At 30.8% G+C, this 18364-nt stretch overlaps 1 protein-coding gene across 2 annotated transcripts; it reads left to right on the top strand.

Moving 5' to 3' along the window:
• Window positions 1–1129: 1129 nt before the first annotated feature.
• On the top strand, window positions 1130–12213 carry LOC143240210 (elongin-C). 2 transcript variants are annotated; one of them, XM_076482308.1, is made up of 4 exons: window positions 1130–1267; window positions 4405–4609; window positions 8465–8513; window positions 9913–12213. In XM_076482308.1, exons 2-4 carry the CDS (start codon window positions 4450–4452, stop codon window positions 10052–10054), a joined length of 351 nt encoding a protein of 116 aa, XP_076338423.1. In that variant the 5' UTR covers window positions 1130–1267; window positions 4405–4449; the 3' UTR covers window positions 10055–12213. The 2 variants fall into 2 exon arrangements, with proteins under 2 accessions (XP_076338423.1, XP_076338425.1); XM_076482310.1 differs by having other exon boundaries at window positions 1204–1347.
• Window positions 12214–18364: the final 6151 nt, after the last annotated feature.

Raw genomic sequence — 18364 nt, 5'->3', positions numbered from 1 at the left:
TAAAATTGAAATCACCACAAAAGTGATCAGAAGGTTTGGTAATGGTGTGCTGTGTCTAACTCCTGTAGGTTATGCACGAAGTCTGTGCTTTTCTTAGTTAGAGTTTTATTGTTATACAGGTAATTTTCTGGCATTCGAGAGCGAAAGAGGCTGGTTAGTATGTCATTTGCTCATTACATGTGAGTTAACAAAAATGAGGTTTTGTGTGTAAGCTGAAATTTGTTGCTTTTAAAATAAGAATCATCAATAACACTGCACAAGAGAAAAAAATAGTGATTTTCAGAAAATAAGAGACGAGCTTAGTTTAATTTTACTTTTTTTATTGGAGTTGGAGTGTAAAAACAGATTTGAAGGACCAAATGGGTTCTTGTTATGTGCATGTACTGTGATAAATATCTAAATTATTAACTGTTTTTGTAATGATTCGTTAAAGTAGGTTTGATATAAGTGATTTTATGTGCAATAATGTCAAAATCATCATTAAAATATTCTGAGAATAGAGGAGTCGGGCTACGTACTATTCAAAAAGGGTTAAATATGCGTTTTTATTCTTTTAGAAAAATATTTACTCTTGGGCTCTTTACCTTAGGTAAGACATTGGACTGTTGAAAATAGCTCAGAGAAGGGTTACTAGAATGATTCCTGGAATGGAGTGGTTGTCATACAAGGAGAGGCTGAAATCTTTTATACTGTTTTCTGTTGAAAAAAAAAAGAGTTAGGGAGATCTGATTGAGGTGTTTAAAATTGTAAAGGGAATGGATAGGATTGATGCATCATCTTTCTTCACATTAAACAGTGAGAACAGTGGGATTAGGAAATACAAATATAAATTTTGGAAGGGTTGGAGTCATTTCCTAACAGGGTGATTGGCCTTTGGAATGAGTTGTCTTCAGATATTCTGGAGACAGTATATTTAATTCAGTTTAAGAAAAAGCTTGATAAGTGTATGAATTATAAGAGCTGGCTTTGAGTTTTAAAATTATTTTAACATGGTTCAGAGGATGAAACAGTCAAGATGGACCAGTAGTTCCTATATTATTTCTAAACGTTATGCATGTTGTTATGTTATAAGAAGCATTGATAACTTTCCTTTAATACAGAAATTTTGAAAAATAATTTCGTGATTATTCTTTGAAGACCCAAATTATGTAATTCCAATAAAATATTTGTTTTACCAACGTCACGTGATTGCTACATTAAAGTTCCTGACAATCGCCATTAGAAGGCGCGCTTGGCGTAGCTAGTGGTGTGGGGTTTGATTTCGAAGGTTAGTAAAATTAAATAAATGTGATTTTATTTCTTTTGTCTCTGATTTGGATATTACGTTGAAGCTGTGTTGCAAAAAAGGTTAATACAAAATATTGTACTTCATTTATAATCAAGCTGCAGTAGTAGCAACTATATTCTTTTTAAGTTTTGTTGGAAGAAAGGTGCTTTACAAGTACTAGTGTAATATTACTATGTACCATTATTGTAATTGACAGTGTGAAAATTAAAGCTCAATATTTTTGTACGAAGAGTTCTAGGAGTATTATATAGTGTTAATAAAGCAGGTTAATATACTATAGTACCGAACATCAGTACATAGCAATTATTATTACTATGATTACTACTAGTAGTAGTACTAGCAATGTACGTAGACTACTATTTTAATGTTAGGCCTAATTTTAATGCCGTCGTATAAATGTAGTTTTATTTCTTTTCTATGATAACAGGCAGCATTCATTTTCATTCTCATAATAAGCAGTAATTTGGAATTAACTTTATGTGAAGACAAAACTAAAACAAGTAATAGTAGAGATGTAATATGTTCTAATACATTCATGTAACAAGTGAGTAACTAGTAATAAATTCAGGAATTGGGTGGTAGATCTAACTGGTATTCATTGTTCAGTATATTGCATACACTGACTAATATATGTTACTGAGTATGTTTTAGACATTACAGTATTATTAATGCTAGGATTGAAAAGTTTGTTATATTAAGTGTGAAAGAAAAACGGAAATAAGGCTTAGGTTCCATAATTACAAGGTGTTATGTAAGGTTAAGGAAGTGAAACAATTTGGGTATGTCTGCTGTATAGGTTTACCAATAGATGTTAAGCATAACTATTGCTGTATAATTTGTCTAATATCATTTTTTGTAAATACATTTACAGTTTAAAATAGGTAGCCAGTTTTTGGTTGATCTTCATTTTTAATGCATTTGTTAGAGCTTTCCTGTTGTAAAAGATGTGTTTTTATCACTTATGTTATTAGAATAAGAAACTTTGAAATATATATTCATATTAGTAGAATATAAATCAAGGAGGGCAAATTCTTTTTCAAAATATTTTCTACTGTATCTGATACAGGCATTATAATTGTCACTGTTAGGGACTTTCAGAGAATTGTAATTTATAGCTATGGAGGTAATGCAACTGGAAATATAAAAAAAAATCTCCCATAATCAAAATACTAAACAACAAATGAAAAATGTCTGCAGTATTATTACATGATGTGTTTCTGAGTAAAAGTTAATAAATACTTATTATTCATTGATCTTGAAGGGACACAATAAGCTGTGGTCAATATTATATAATTCTTAAACACATGTCTGTCCAATTCCAACTAACAGCTTGTCAAAAACAACTGATTAATTGGAACTGTAAGCAGACAATATGTTGCCTTGAAGACAGTTTGCTTTACCTCCTAACAGATATTTATCTGTCAAGTATGAAGTATCAAATCTTTCCTTTGCTTCAATAGGTAAATATGCAAGTTAACACTTGTTTTTTAACAATTGGTTTTAACAGTTTTCATTTCATTTATTAGTATAATATAAATTTACACACACAGCTTTAAATTGAAGTATTTTGTTAGGTTCAGTATTTTCTCTCACATTGTTACAAGTTATATCCAATGTTTCAGGTTACCAGGTAAAGCAATTTTATTTCGACTGTTAATGTCCTTGTGGCACAAAGGTCAAATTCTATGTATGGTTATTAATTGTTTTTCATTAATTAATTAATAATTGAAATTGCAGTGTGATTCTATGAATTTTTTACTGTGGAATGCAGCAATGTGTAATTTTTACTTGATTTTACAATTTAGAATTCAATGAAACCACTTACTAGTGTCAGTTTATTTTTTGTAGGTTTCTATCTGATTTATACCTTTCTTCATCAAGATATTAATTTGCAGCTGATGCATATTTTTTAAAAAGTTGGGACATTTAAAATATTTCATTTTAATCCAAGTAATTTTGTTATACATTGTTTGATTTCTTGCAAATTTAAATAAACATTTGTTAAGTAGTTTATTTTGGTTATGTTCCATTGAAATATGGAGAAATAACAGATAGCAACAGTAAAGAAATTGATAATAACCTAAAAACATTTGAAATGAGAGTATTTCTAACAGCTTAGCTTGGTTCCTTAGTGCTTATACCTGTGAGCTGAAGAAAACCTGGTATTTTGTGAACTGTGTGTAAGAGTAAGGTTTGAAAAACATGGATTCAAGAATAGAGCAAGACAACTAAGTTACAATGTGAAACTTGTAATATTTGTCACAGTTAAACTGTAAAAAAATTTATGGTGATTGATAGTTTTCCATTCAGTGTGTTATTACCAAGATAAGTAAGATTACAAATATATTTTAATGGGTGATTAACTTGATAAATTAACTGATTACCTATTGATAATATCAGTGTCACATGAAATTAGTTAAATCAAAAATTTAATATTAAATGAAGTTACCGTTTCTTATATCAACTATTTAAATAATCAAAGTATTGTCATGAATTTTCATTACTTTTAATTAAGGGTTTGTCAGTTTGATCAGTTAGTGTCACAACTTAAAATAATCAATTAATAGAAATTAGTGTTTCATGTTTTCTGTTATTCTAACAATCCATGTTTTAAAATAACTGTTGCTTAAATAGAATTGATTAATGAACCCAAAACTTGATATGCCCTGCTATAATATTCAAACTGAAAAACAATCACAGTAATATAAAAGATATTTGTGAACAAAGGTACACATCAATTTATATGATCAGTTTGTATTGAAGTAATGTGACTTTTGTTTCTTTATTGAAAATTTTTATCTGAACAGAAGCTTTCAACCAGTTAAGTTTTGCATTGCTGTAGACTGATCTCTGCATAACAATTAGGACTGCTCATGTTTGTGTAGACTGTTGATCTTTGTATAACAGTTAGGATTCTCCATGTTTGTCATGTAGACTGTCGATCTCTATGTGAGAATTATGATTTCTCTTGTTTACTAGCAGCTCTTTTAAAAATTAGTAAAATGTTTTAAAGTGAACAAAGTAACATTGAAACTAAGCTAGTTTTATATGAATGTTTTACCCTGGAAGTCTATGATCTTTTAGGAACAGATATCAAAGTATGTCTTTATATCTAGATAAGCAGTCACACCTGGAGTGTTGTAGTTTTGTCCTTCTGCAACATGTCAGATGACAGACAGAACGAAGACAAAGTTCACGGGGGGTGTGAAGGGCCTGATGCAATGTATGTGAAACTGATATCTTCTGATGGACATGAATTTATTATTAAAAGGGAGCATGCATTAACATCGGGAACTATCAAAGCAATGTTAAGTGGGCCAGGTAATGTAGTTTTTCTGTATTACCTTTAGTTATCTTTAAAGATGATGTAACTATGTACTTTTGATTTGTACTGACTGTAGTCTAGTTTCCTTTTACATAATTCTAAAACATAAGCTAGTTGGGTGCTTTTGTTAGAGTGCTTAGATATGGTGAATGTCCTTTTTCTTTGTTTTTAGAGCTAAGAGTTCAGTTAAGGTGGGTTCACTAATATTAATATTTATATGTATGACACTAATACACATCTGATAGATAGACAAAACTTTTTTCCTGTGAAAAGTTAGTGTTTTGAAACAGTATTGGCTGGATTAAAAATCTTTCAGGGTCTTGTCCAGTGGGATGCTCACTTCAGAACTTTGTCTTCAGTTAACCAGAGGTTAAAGTATAAATGATTTGAGGATTCTTTATTTTTCTTGTGTGATGGCAATAATTTTAATTTAATATTTTAGCACAAAATCTCTAAAACAGTATTTACTGGCCTTGTTAGATGTGTTGTAGTCAAGGGCTTCACTTGCTGCTGATATATTACGACAAAGAATCACTAAAAGAGTATTTCAGTAAACCAACAGTAATTAGGTTGAGATTACATTGCTACGTTTAAGATACTGTGCTTGAAGTCATTTTAAATATCTTGGGAAAGCCAGTTTCTGCCATATCAAGGTTGAAATCAAACAGAATTCAGGCAGAAACTGTCAGTGACTGTTTAGCTGTCAGAAGTCAGTTTATCTATTGTTTTTTAGCAGTGCATGTGACTAAGTACTTGCTGCTTATCTTTTAAATGTCTTATAAGAGCAAAAAGTTTCAGAATAAAGTGAACTAATGCAAAACCTCATGTAAAAGTTCAGACAAGATTTAAGAGTTTTTAATTTATTATGGTTGCCATTAGTTCTAAAGTAGAGTTAAAGAAAAAAGTTATTTAATGGTTGGATTTATAGATGAAACATCTTGGAGTTTTTTGAAAATACATTGAATTTTATAATTTGGTGAGTGTGTTGATTGTTAGCTAGTTATGGTATTTTCAAAGCATGGGGAGAATTTTCATGACATTCTACATATTGGTCAAATTATACACAATTTTGTTTATTTACATTTGTATTAGATTAATCCGATAGAATGATGGTAATTTTGGTTCTTACTTGTTTCCTATAATTTGATATACTTAAAAAAATGTTGACAAAACATTTACTGTTGAGCTTCCTTACACAAGAGATTAAATGTATAACAAGTGATGGCTGATTTTTGCAGCTGTGGTAAAGCTGAATTTTAGTGAGCTGTTTGTTTCTGTGAGCTTGTAAATGGTGTACTATGTTCATGTGATAAATCTGTATTCTGTTTGAGATCTGTTAAGACTTTATTGCAATATTATATCATGTTTGGTATATTTAAAGTATATACTAAAAAACTTGTAGCTAATTATTGATTGTTTTTATACTAAGTTTTGAAAGGTTACATTTTGGATATGACTACTATTGTTCTATGTGGAGTACAGGTGTGACTTACAAAAATGTATACACAGAACCTTCTAATTATGCTTTGTTATATGGACACTAAGTAACTAGATGTTCTGTTTTCTTTACTAATTTATTCAGAATTTTAAGTGACTCAGTAAGGACTTACAGTATGTACAGAGCTGGTAATGCCTGTAATAAGTATAGTTAAACAGTACCTCTTATATCAAAGGTGGTCTTCTTGCAGAACACATACCTTATAGTTGTGTATACATTATACTTTTGTCAGATTTGTGTAGATTTGTTACTGTGTTCAGGTAATTGTTAACCTTTCTGAAGTAACATTTATCAACCACCCCTCCTTTCTATTTAATTTTACACTTGATTTTGGCTTACTAGAAGTACTACATACCTAAGACACTTAGAACACAGATGTGGTTCTCTGCCTGAGTGAATAGCCCAAGGGCATGAAATGCTTTATCAGGTAGTTTGCTCCTTACACAAAATTCATAACTTGTAAAGTTAGTTCTACCTTACAGTATAAACAGTAATAATCTTAACTGTGATATAACAGTGGTTGTGTTAAGTTGTAGATGAGAAGATTAAGTTTTACCAAAACTTATATTCCTAATTTTACTTCTAATATAATGTTCTCTTTTGTCTGTAGCTTTGCTTAATTTCTTAAACAAGTTCTGACAAGTGGTTGGTTGTTCAGCTGTGCAACAAATAGTGGTACCTCGGTTCTTGAACTTAATCTGTTCCAGAAGGCTGTTCGAAAACCAAATCAATTTTTCCCATAAGAAATACTGTAAATTAAATTAATCTGTTAAAGACCTCCAAAAATTATGCATTATGAAGCATTTTAAGAAAAATATTGCTCATTTATACCTGTATAATAATACTTGCATGCATAAAGTCAACCACAAAAACTATAAACTCAATGAAAAAAAAATAACTGAAAATTTAAGCTGATGGCATAAGTGAAAGGTGGCAAGTAACATGAAGAGTAGGAGGGTTATTGTTTGGAAGGGGAGTCACTTTTGCACTGCTACAACCTGCTTGAGACTCACTGGACCTATTTCTCACTAAAAACTTGTCTAATGAGGTTTGTTTCTGCCTGGCACCCTTCTCATGTCTCACCACACTATGTATGCCACTTCACTTCCTAAATTTTTCAAACCACCCCCTACTAGCCTTAAAGGCATCACTTGTATCAGCACTCATTACAGGGGTGTTTTTCAGGAAAGTCAGCATGCAACTGCTTTGCTTTCTCAGAAATGCTATCACCAGCTAACTGTTTTTCGTTTACCCATATCAACAACAGTTTTTCTACCTCTTCCATTGTTTGTGATCTTTGTTTCGTAAGCACTGTCACTCATTTTGCAACATCAGCTCCTTTGATGACCTCTATTTTTCAGTATGGTGCAGACTGTAGACTTTGCCATACCAAACTGTGTAGCAAGGTCAGACACGCGAACACTACTCATACTTCGCTATGAGATCTTTTTTCACCTCTATTGTGGCTCTAACAACTTTTCAGTTTGCTGCTTTCATTATCCTTCTTTTACCCCATGGTGGCTTATTTAATCAAAATATTTAGAAAAAGAACAAAAACAAAAAATCGAGAATGTTCACAGCAGATTTTAGCAGAGGTGTGGACTGAGCAACAGGTGTGGGTAAAATGTTTTGGATAAGCTTGGTGTGGGTCAAAAATGGTCAAAGGGTCGTTGGGGTCATCAGTCGGATTACTTCAGGGGTTCTGGCCACAACAGCTTAGTTCGGGAACCGGGTTTATGCTTGACAACTGAAACATTTTTTTTCAAACAATGTTTGAAAACCAAATTGTTCAAGAAAGGAGTCGTTTGAGAACCAAGGTACCCCTGTACCTTTCTTTTACCATTGAAATACAAACCACATTTGTCTGATATATAACGCGATACGCACACACACACACACACACACACACACACACACACACACAATTTTTAGCTGAGCACTACTTAAATTGGACATTTATGTCAACAGATTTTTGAAACGTAAAATATGAATGTGTTGTTGTATATAAAAAAAAATTTGAAAAATGAAACTTTAAAGGTTCCAGTTTAAAGTTTCATCTTTTAAAAGTTTTCAAATCAAAACTAGTGTTATAGGTTTTAAAAAGAAATTCATAATAAGAATAGTGGACCTGAAATATTTTTCTTGTTCAATAATCTTATGGTTTTGTGTGTATTCCAGTTTTAAACTAATCACTGTGTATTTGAAGAGAATATTTTAATATATTGGTAATACACATTTTAAAGGTTTGTGTGTATTTATATCAAAACACAAGCTATTTATTCATTGCTATAGATATGGTAATATGATAGAAATGTATTATTTTCTCATGTTTGAAGTAATATGTCATTGACAGGTCAGTTTGCAGAAAATGAAACGAATGAAGTGAACTTTAGAGAAATTCCGTAAGTAGCATTTGAAGTTCTTTATACTCTACACTGTCATTCCTCAAAGTTCCTGTGATATTTGTACAATTGACTGAACTCTCTTTACGGTGTCATTCCTCAGAGTTTTTATTATTTGTATGACTCCTTAGTGGATGATTTTCATTACCTTATATGAAATGCTCTCTTCTGTTTTGAGTAAGTTCTACAAAAGCTTAGAATTAAATAAAAATTTTGTATATTTGTAAATAATAGAAATTAATATAGAACTTAATGACTGGATCACAGGTCTGTTACAGTTATGAAAATTAAATATAGAAATTATTCAATACATCCAACTTTACTGACTAAATTACATTTGAACTTGCTTGAACACTATCTTAGTATGGGTGGAATCCACTTTTACATCCGTGGTTTGTTTGTATTGTTTTAAACACTAGCTTATAAAATGTTTAAAATTTGTTATTGAAATGAAGTATAGAATAAGAAACATCTTGGCTAACCTGTTGAAATCGTTCAACATTCACCATGTAGATATATTCATACTGTTATCATTCACTCTGTGTTTCATAAGTCTCTAACCCTTTTGCGATGAAACATTGTATAAAACCCTAGTTCACGTACACATTTACACATGCTTAGTATTTATATTATACTTTTTGATGCTTAATATGTACCTTAACAAAACGTGTTACTTTTAGTAAACTGTCCATAAAAATGTAAAATATTTTAATGACGTTATTTGTAGTCAAGGTTGTCTGTGAATATATCAAGTCTTATTTATTAGTAGTCAGAGTGTGATGTGATTCTCATGTTATGCTTAAAAAAAATCTATTCTTTGTCCCAGAAATCTCATATGTTATTTATATAATCTAAAACCTCTCGGATACTAACCTAACTCTTTACTGGGTTGTTCAGTTTCATCAACCTTGTAACTACCTAAAAAAAATTAGGAAATAAATACAAGTTATGCTTTTTCATTCTAGAATAACTACAGATTATGACATTAAAACATGAGTATTTAGTCTAAGTAGCTTAAATTTCATAATATTATACATATTTTTATTATTGATCTTTAAGATGTATCTGGTTAACAATACAGAAGTTATAATGAAGTGGCACACATGTGCTCATGTTACCATATTCAAGAATATAAAACCACTATAAAGTTTCCTGTCTTAACTGTGATGTAGCAGCCTAGTATTTTGTGAAATGGTCACATTTAAGTTATAATACATTTACATTTACAAGCAAGTAATTTCTCTTAAAACATAGAACAGTAAATAACTATAGCAAACAATGTTCTAGTTATAATTACCTTTGTACTCATTTGCTGCTTCCCAGAAGTTGCTAAGCCTTTTAAAAGTTTGCATGTGGTTTGATGGTCATTAGTCAGCTAACACTTTTTTTTGTCTTGTAGGTCACATGTTCTTCAGAAGGTCTGTCAGTACTTCACTTACAAAGTTCGATATACCAACAGTTCCACAGAGATTCCGGAGTTTCCCATTGCTCCAGAAATTGCTCTTGAGCTTCTGATGGCAGCAAACTTTTTAGACTGTTGAGAATTTTGTTAACTAACAAACGTATCTTAATTTGTTTGATCATTTGGCCATTTAATTAATTTTTTCATTCAAAACTCCCATTCTTGGTTGTGGCAGTGTTGTCTTGTTTCAGGTGTGTAGTTGAAAAACCAGTTTAAATCTGTTAAGTAAACAGAAAACGAAAACTTGTATTTGCCGAGTAACCCGTGCAGTAACCCTAAGTTACAGTATTGGTGCTGCTGTTTTGTATGTAATGTAAAACTGGTTGGCCTCCAGCTGCTGTAGCTATATTAAAAACCATTGCAAGTGTTATTTTAAAATGTCAAATCATATTACACAAAACAATTAGTAGAGGTTTTACTTGGCTGGCATTAATAACAAATACTTGGTTATTAAAATATCTTTAATATCAAATACTGCTATTTCTTTATTTCTAATTTCCATTTTTTCACTGTCTTAATTTTTCACCAGATTTGTATGAGTGAATGTTTTTGATCCTTAATATTACTGTTTTATTTATTTAAAAACAAATTGGTGAGAAAATGCTACTGTTGAAGCCATACAAGTTTCCACAGTTTTGTTACATTTACAGAGGAGTTGTGCCTTCAGTTCTTGAAATGACTGGTCTAGTGAGTGCCAGCTCTATAGAGAAAGGCACTCTTATTGTCCCTTATAATACTGTTGCTATCTTGTCATTTTAATCTGTTAATATGTGATAAAACATTTTTGTAGAAGTATGTTTCTAAGTTCTAAGTTTGCATGACCCAATAAACACATCTTGCATCAAATTTCACATTTTTCTTGAATTTAAAACTGATGTTTTGATATCTTGTAACTCGTGCAGCGTTGCATTAACGTAGTTAGATGCTTTCTGATGTTTTGAGTGAAGACTTAGTTTGTAGGTTGTATTCTAGAGATATAATTCAATTAAAACCAGTTCCATGTGGTACTATGCCTATTTCCCTGTTTATCAAAGTATTCTTACTTTTTGTGCTTTAATACAATAACAGGTTCCAGGAATTAAGTCTAACAATGGTGTGAAACCGTAAGTAAATATGGTCGTTTTCTGTTTTCTCAAGTTGTTAGAGTGTGATTTGTTGAAGTACAACATTGTCTTTGGCAAAAATTAATTAATCTGTTTATAAAGCAGATGAAAGTTGTGAAAAAAGTTGTGTATACTTGTAATAAATATTAGTTTTTTCTTAAAGCTTTACAAACAAAAAAAAGCAACTTCACATGATTTTTGTTTTCAAATAAAACTGTACATTTTACTTAATACTGAAATTGCCTTATATGATTGTCGAACAGTTTTAATAAAGAAATAGTGTTCATGTTGGTTAAGACAAGGAAGATAATTCTTTGATAGATTGTTTAGGCAGAGTATTCATGAAACTTTAGAATAAATGACAACTGCCTGTTGTGGAGACAAGTGTAGAGGACGACGTTTCAAATGTCTTCCGCCTTTTGTCTTCAACCTTTTGAAAGTCTTCCTCTACACTTTTGTCTCCACAACAGGCAATTGCTATCCATTTTACAAAGTTTCATCAAGGAAGATAATGATTTTTCAGAGTAAGATTAAAAAAAGATGTTTTAAAGTTTGTGTATATACAATTTTTGTTCGTTAGTTAACAGTGTTTTACACATGACGAGTTCAAATCCAGGAATACAGAAGTTACAACATAACTTACTACTTGTGTGTTACAACACGGAGTTACAGTGTAACTTGCTCCTTGCGTGTTACAATACTTGAGTTAGAATTTAACTTGCTACTTGTGTGTTATTAACATGGTGTTACAACATGATGTTTGTTTACTAGGAATATGGAAGTTGTAATTTCCCAATTTCTCTTAAAAGCATGAAAGCTACAATGTAAGTTTTAATCTGTGTATTTTGCATAAAATGTTATGTGAATACTTTAGAATTTTTATATTGGTGAAATATTGCTTTCATTGGATTACACAACAGTCATGGTTTACACTCAGATGTTTAGTAAGTTTTTAAAAACTTGTTCTACTATCACCACAATTTTGTTCTGTAACTGCAGGTATTTGCAAATGTAAATGAAGGTGTTGCGAGTTCATACATGCTTACAGTTTAAATGTACAGAAAGTAATTCAGCGAGCTGGTGTGTAGTGATACGATCACTGTGTATTTAAATAAATTTCAAGGATTTAATTGTCCTCACTGCTGACTGGTGGCCTCAACATTTACAAAACAATTGAAGTTTTCGAAGTGTCTTAGGAAATGTGTAGAAGTCATAGCCTGAGATGACTCCAGGATATTTATATTTTAGTAGATGTACAGATGTGATTAAACAAGATGACCTGAGATGGCTTCACCAATTTGGTATCTAGAGAAATTGACAGAACTGGTAACATATAGCTATCTGAGATAACCTCATTCAGTAACCATAGGTGGAGGTAACTCTTACATTTCTGCTTAAATAAATCTATAGGAATTAGAATTGCATTACATAAATTGAGGTGATTTCTGACTGTTCATGTTGAGGTAAACTTCAGTAGGTTGGTTTATGTCTATGACAATGTAAATAAGCAGTAATACGGAACATGCTGAAACCAAAATATTTGTTAGAGATGTGTGTGGATGTTTTAGAGTTAGTGGGCCTAACTTTTTTTAATATTTCAAATTTACGTGTGATAGTTTCTAATCTAGAGCTGTTCAGCTAATAAGGGTGGGTGGGGGTGACAGCATTTTTAAACAAAGGTGGTGAACTATATATTGCTGTTTTTTAATGGAATCTGTCTTCAGCATTTGTAGAATGATTTGGAAGAAACAAACAAACCTAGTTTTGTTATAATGCACAAGTTAATATGCTTTTGTTGTTTTTTTTATTCTCATGAAAATATGTATAAAATTGCTTTTAACCTCAACTGTAGTATATGATTTCTTTAGGTATTCCAATATGTACTAAGAGGAAACTGTTTCTTGTGCTGTCTTCAGGATAGTATGATTCCACTTTCCCTCGTGCTGAAATGTTTTTTCTTGGGAACCATTTGATTCTTCAAGTGTTTAAATATCAGAGAGTTGTCATTTGTATCTTGTGCAGCACATCATAAAATATTTTAACAACTAGGCCATCAAAGCATGATTTCATTGCTTTTCAATGACTTCGTGATAAGTAAGAGACAGGACCTCGTATATGGAGGTTGTTCAAACATCCACTCTAGAGGCTCTGACAAGATATGCTCCTCATGAAGTTATAATTAACTGGTATTCAAATTTTTATGATGCTATTATTGTAAATTGAAAGAAATATAAAAGTAGAATTAATTACAGTAAGGTTGTTGGATATTTCTCTTCCAACTTCAAGATCTTTATATACATGACCATTCTTTTTAAAAACATGGATGAACTCTGACTGAAAGGCCTAATCTAATTATTGGTCTATGACTAGAATGAAGTGAACAACGTACACATGACACATGAAACGTTGTCCTCTGTACAAAACATTTAAATGTAAATATTTTATGAAATGATGGAAGTAAACAAGTTGTGAATTATTAATTTTGTAACAAGGTACTGTGAGATACAAAAATTCTGAATTAAATCTTTCTGTAAACACATGGATAAACTGTAACAAGACAATGGGAGACAAATTTAATGAGGTAATGGTATATAAATGCAATAAAAGTTAATATTGAAATAAGAATAACTTTTAAGCCTACTGCTTTAAAGGTTAAAACACGTTAAGTCCACTGGATGAAGTTTAAAACTGGCATTATGGATTATTACCACATGAATGTGATGAAGAAAAGCAAGTATATTTAATACTTGAAAGACACTTTATTAAAATTAATACTAACATCTACAATTTACTGAATGCTTGGAATATAGTCTGATTACTGTTTTTTTTTTTTTTTATTATTGAATTGAACACAATGTTATAGCTGAATATTGAAGGACTTTTACTGGTGGCTGGGGGTGCAGCCTTTTGGTAGGATACCCCAAAAACAGTGATGGAAGAAACAGATGAATTGGAAGATAGCTTCACTTTACTCTCAAAAGTTGTTGCTCCTGCTTCTTACAAGCACATTTTAATTTTTTTTTTAAATGAAAAAGAAATGATGAAAATCTTGATTTTGCTGTCATGATGTGTGAAAATTATTTTAACATGAGTAGACGGAGGTGCAATTGAAACTTTGGTGTGTTAGGGGTTTGGCTGTTTAATGTTTGGAAGACCCTACTGAAGGATAAAATCTGTCAACAACTCAGTTGGCACTGACAGTTTAAGTGGAAGATTAAAATTCACTCACTTAATGAAGACTGAAGTATCAAGATTACTTGGGCCTCACAAATATTGGCTTGATTGTTAAACATTCAAATATGAAGGTGGTCTTGCCTTTTTTTGCTAAAAATATTTGAAAATGTGTGTTTTTAATAAGTATAAAACTTGTGCTAAAAACAAAAATTAATATGGTTGGTCTGTTTAGCCTCAAATATTTTGAAGTATGAGTAAATGAGATGAAATCAGTTGTTAGGCCTAATAAACAGCATTGTGTGGTACTTTAAAAGATGTATGTAGTATGTTAAACCATTGTAGTCAACAAAATGTTAACTACAGATATTTTTATTATATATACATCTTTAGGTAACATCTTGTCTTGTGTTGGTTTGACAAACAACATACTTTTCTAATGAACAGCATTTGAAGCAAGATTGATATTGGAGTGGTACTGGCAGTAAGTTTTACAAAAGAAACTATTTTAAAATATTTGTATAAAGAAAATGCTGAATAGCCAATGCCATACCTTGTAAATGATTTAAGTTGAATATTTTTTGAGACACCTTCCAGGCCTGACATTCTTTATGAATAGTTTCTAGTCTTGTATCCTGTAAAATGTTAGATACATGATTTTGAAAATGTTTTGGTTAAAACATCAACAAAAAAAACATGGTTTTAGATTGTTAGATGTTTAGGTCTGTTTTTAATTAGTTCAGAACTTATTTGCTGGAAACACGTTGAAAATTGTACGAGTTATGTATTATTATAAATTAGAATGTTATTTAATCAAACATTACGACTTTTTATGTATTCTTTTGATGAGTTGTAAAATTAATTTTATCACTAAGTTTCTTAAACAGTATTACACCTTTATTTTACCACTGTCCATTTCTTAGAGAGTATTATATCTCTTTATTTTATAACTGTAAGTTTCTTAAAGAGCATTACACCTTTATTTTACCACTCAGTTTCTTAAAGAGCATTACACCTTTATTTTACCACTCAGTTTCTTAAAGAGTATTACACCTTTATTTTACCACTCAGTTTCTTAAAGAGTATTACACCTTTATTTTACCACTGTCCATTTCTTAGAAAGTATTATATCTCTTTATTTTATAACTAAGTTTCTTAAAGAGCATTACACCTTTATTTTGTGATGTATTTGTTTCCGTTTTTGGTTGTTCTCAGTGGCTGAGCAGTAAGTCTGAAGTCTATTAATCTAAAAGCTGGTTTTGATACTTGTGGTGGGGGCAGCACAGACAACCCATTGTATGGCTTTGAACTTAATAATAAGGAATCCCTTTTATGTGCAAAACAAATACTGAAAGACAGCTGTCACCTAAAAACTAACCAGTTGAAGAAGTACATGATAATGTAATCATGTACTTAAATTTGGAAAATTTCATAAAGATTAAAATAGTTTCTTAATTTTAATCTGTGTAGAGAATGACTGTTGGACGAAATACAAAGATTACTCAAGATTGATTCATTTGCTGGAGTGTAAACAAGCCCAAACTGTGCTGCTTAGAGGAGCAACAGTGAAAAGATAACACAAGCTTGGGTACATATAACTTTATGGGAATTTAGCACTGGGTGATAACAGAGAAAAAATAAATGAATAGGATTGAGGTATAAGGAACTTAAATCTAAGGAAGCAATTAATGTCGAACTTTGGGGTACAAGTTGAATGAGCTGAAATGTATTTAAATCATGTACATATCTGCAAAACCAGTGGTTTGAAGAATGAATGTGAAAACAGTTTTTGTTTTGAGTATATCTTAAAACCCATAACTTAAAAATTAAAAACACAAGTTAACAGTAGTTGCATAGGCCCTAAACTCTGTTTAGTCAGTAAAAGTGATGTGTTAACGCTATATATATAAAATCTTTTTTTTTTTTTTTTTAAGAAAAACTAAATCTTGAATCTTGCTAGAACTGGTTAAAAATATTTCATTATTTTTCATCAGACAGCTGGTCTAAACTTGTTAAATTCAAGTGATGAGTCATGATTTAGCTTTTTGTTTTTTATCTGAAACTGTCTTAAGGGTACTTGAGTTTGAATGTATCTCAGGATGGCTAATATGGATATCAATACTTTTACTAGTAAAGCAGAGAACTATGTTTTGACTTTCTAAGGTCATCTTCATTTGCAACAGTTGGAAACTCTTTTTGTTAACCGGAAGATGGCCTAAGGTCAAAATGATGTTCTCTGCTTTACTAGTAAAAGTTTTAATACCAGCCATCCAGAGATGCATTTTTACTGTGAGTGGGTTTCTCATCATTAGAAGGTAACTGAGTTTGTTTGAAGTCAGTTATGTGACACATACTTTTTTTGTTTCAATTAATTCCAAAGTAATTTTATCAAGTTAAAGTTGATCACAGTTTTATGTTGGCAGTTAATTTCCACAGATTACAATTGTGTGTTAGTAGATAAATACATAAAACACAGCTGTAAGATAAATGACTGTTGTGCTTATCACAGACATTCTTTGGAAAATGTTGATGGCTTTTGTTTTTCCTTAAACTAAATGTGGGATAATCTGATTAATATTAAGTTATGAAATTATTCTAGAAAACAATTAGTGAGTTTGATTTATTGAGAATACTATTTAATATTAAAGAAGTTACAGTACATTTAGTTTTATCAGGACTATTTAATGTTAAAGATGTTATGGTACATTTAGTTTTATTGGGACTGTTTAGACGTAAAGAATTAAGTACGTTTAGTTTTATTGGGATTGTTTGGACGTAAAGAATTTAGAGTAAGTTTAGTTTTATTGGGACTGTTTAGACGTAAAGAATTTAGAGTATGTTTAGTTTTAATTGTATGTTACATTTAGTTTTATTGGGACTGTTTTGATTTAAATAATTTGTTACATTTAGTTTTATTGGGACTGTTTTGATTTAAATGTTATAATAAATTTAGTTCGGTTAGTCTTGATAACATTCACACTTTTTAAACCTTTTTGCAATCTTGTGTGAAAACATTTTTTATCATAAGTTAATAATTTTCTCATTTAATAAAAGGTTTTATTATTCTAAAAATTTTAATTCTGTGGTTTTGCTGTGCCAATTTTTCCATACTCTAAGTTATCTCATTTCTTCAGACTGATTGATTATTCTTAGTTTATTGAAGATGTATAGTACATACTGCACCAGATGAAAAATTTAGTGCACAGTGAGATGGTCATTGGAACATTGTATGACTGCCACTTTTATTACCTTGTGTTATAAGTATACCATGTAATATTTCGTAGTCATAATTTCTTCATGAAGTGTTGTTTTGATTGGTAAACCATGCCAGTTGTCAGTCAGGTTTGAGACTGTCAGTTCTATACTAGTAATGATTATTTAATGGACATTTTTTCATAAATCTTTTTTTTTTTGAAGACCAAGAATGGTTGAGTAGGTAACAAGGAACTGATGATTTAGAGTTTTTTTCCCCAACTAATCATCCTTTTGCACACACACACAAATATATATATATATATATATATTTGTAATTTGTGAAACTAATGCCATTTGTGTAGAATTTTTAAAACTGTTCAACAGGTTGTATCTCCAGAACTTTGAGCTTTATGCTTAAATCACAAGCTGTAAACTTAAGACTTCTAACTTTTATCTTTTCAGTTCAGATAAACAGATCTATTCAGGTTGTAACTCCAGAGTTTTAAGATTTGTGTTGACTTTATAGGCTGTGTTCTAAAATTTATTAATCTGTATCATGTCAGACACGTAAGATCATAACTGAGATCTATTCTGATTTAAGACTGGTTTTTGTGTTTTGGTACTCTATACCTTCTGAATTTCTCTTTCCAGTGAAGTCGCAGATGAATTGACAGCTTTACCTTTAGCTGGTACTGGTCCATTAGATCAATTTTGTATGTTTTAAACTTGTATTCTGGGTCTTTTTGGCACTTGTAAGATTCTTGATGTTTGTCAAAACACCTGCCTCACAAAATACAAAGTTTGTTGAGAAAACTGATAGCACTTTCATATTAAAATTATTGATTTTTTCTTTAATTCCTGTTTGTGGTACAACCAAATTGCCATAAATCCTGTACTTTCTTAAGCATATTAATTAATTA

Source organism: Tachypleus tridentatus, chromosome 13 (genome assembly GCF_004210375.1).
Source record: "Tachypleus tridentatus isolate NWPU-2018 chromosome 13, ASM421037v1, whole genome shotgun sequence".
NCBI lineage: Eukaryota > Metazoa > Arthropoda > Merostomata > Xiphosura > Limulidae > Tachypleus > Tachypleus tridentatus.
This window is presented reverse-complemented; position numbering and strand designations above follow the sequence as displayed.

What these genes read in the sequence shown, in the direction of transcription:
- LOC143240210 (XM_076482308.1), top strand. Translation starts at nt 4,450, where the DNA reads ATGTCAGATGACAGACAGAACGAAGACAAAGTTCACGGGGGGTGTGAA. An exon ending in AGCAATGTTAAGTGGGCCAG is followed by an intron (nt 4,610 to 8,464) that starts GTAATGTAGTTT and finishes TGTCATTGACAG; the next exon opens with GTCAGTTTGCAGAAAATGAA. An exon ending in GTGAACTTTAGAGAAATTCC is followed by an intron (nt 8,514 to 9,912) that starts GTAAGTAGCATT and finishes TTTGTCTTGTAG; the next exon opens with GTCACATGTTCTTCAGAAGG.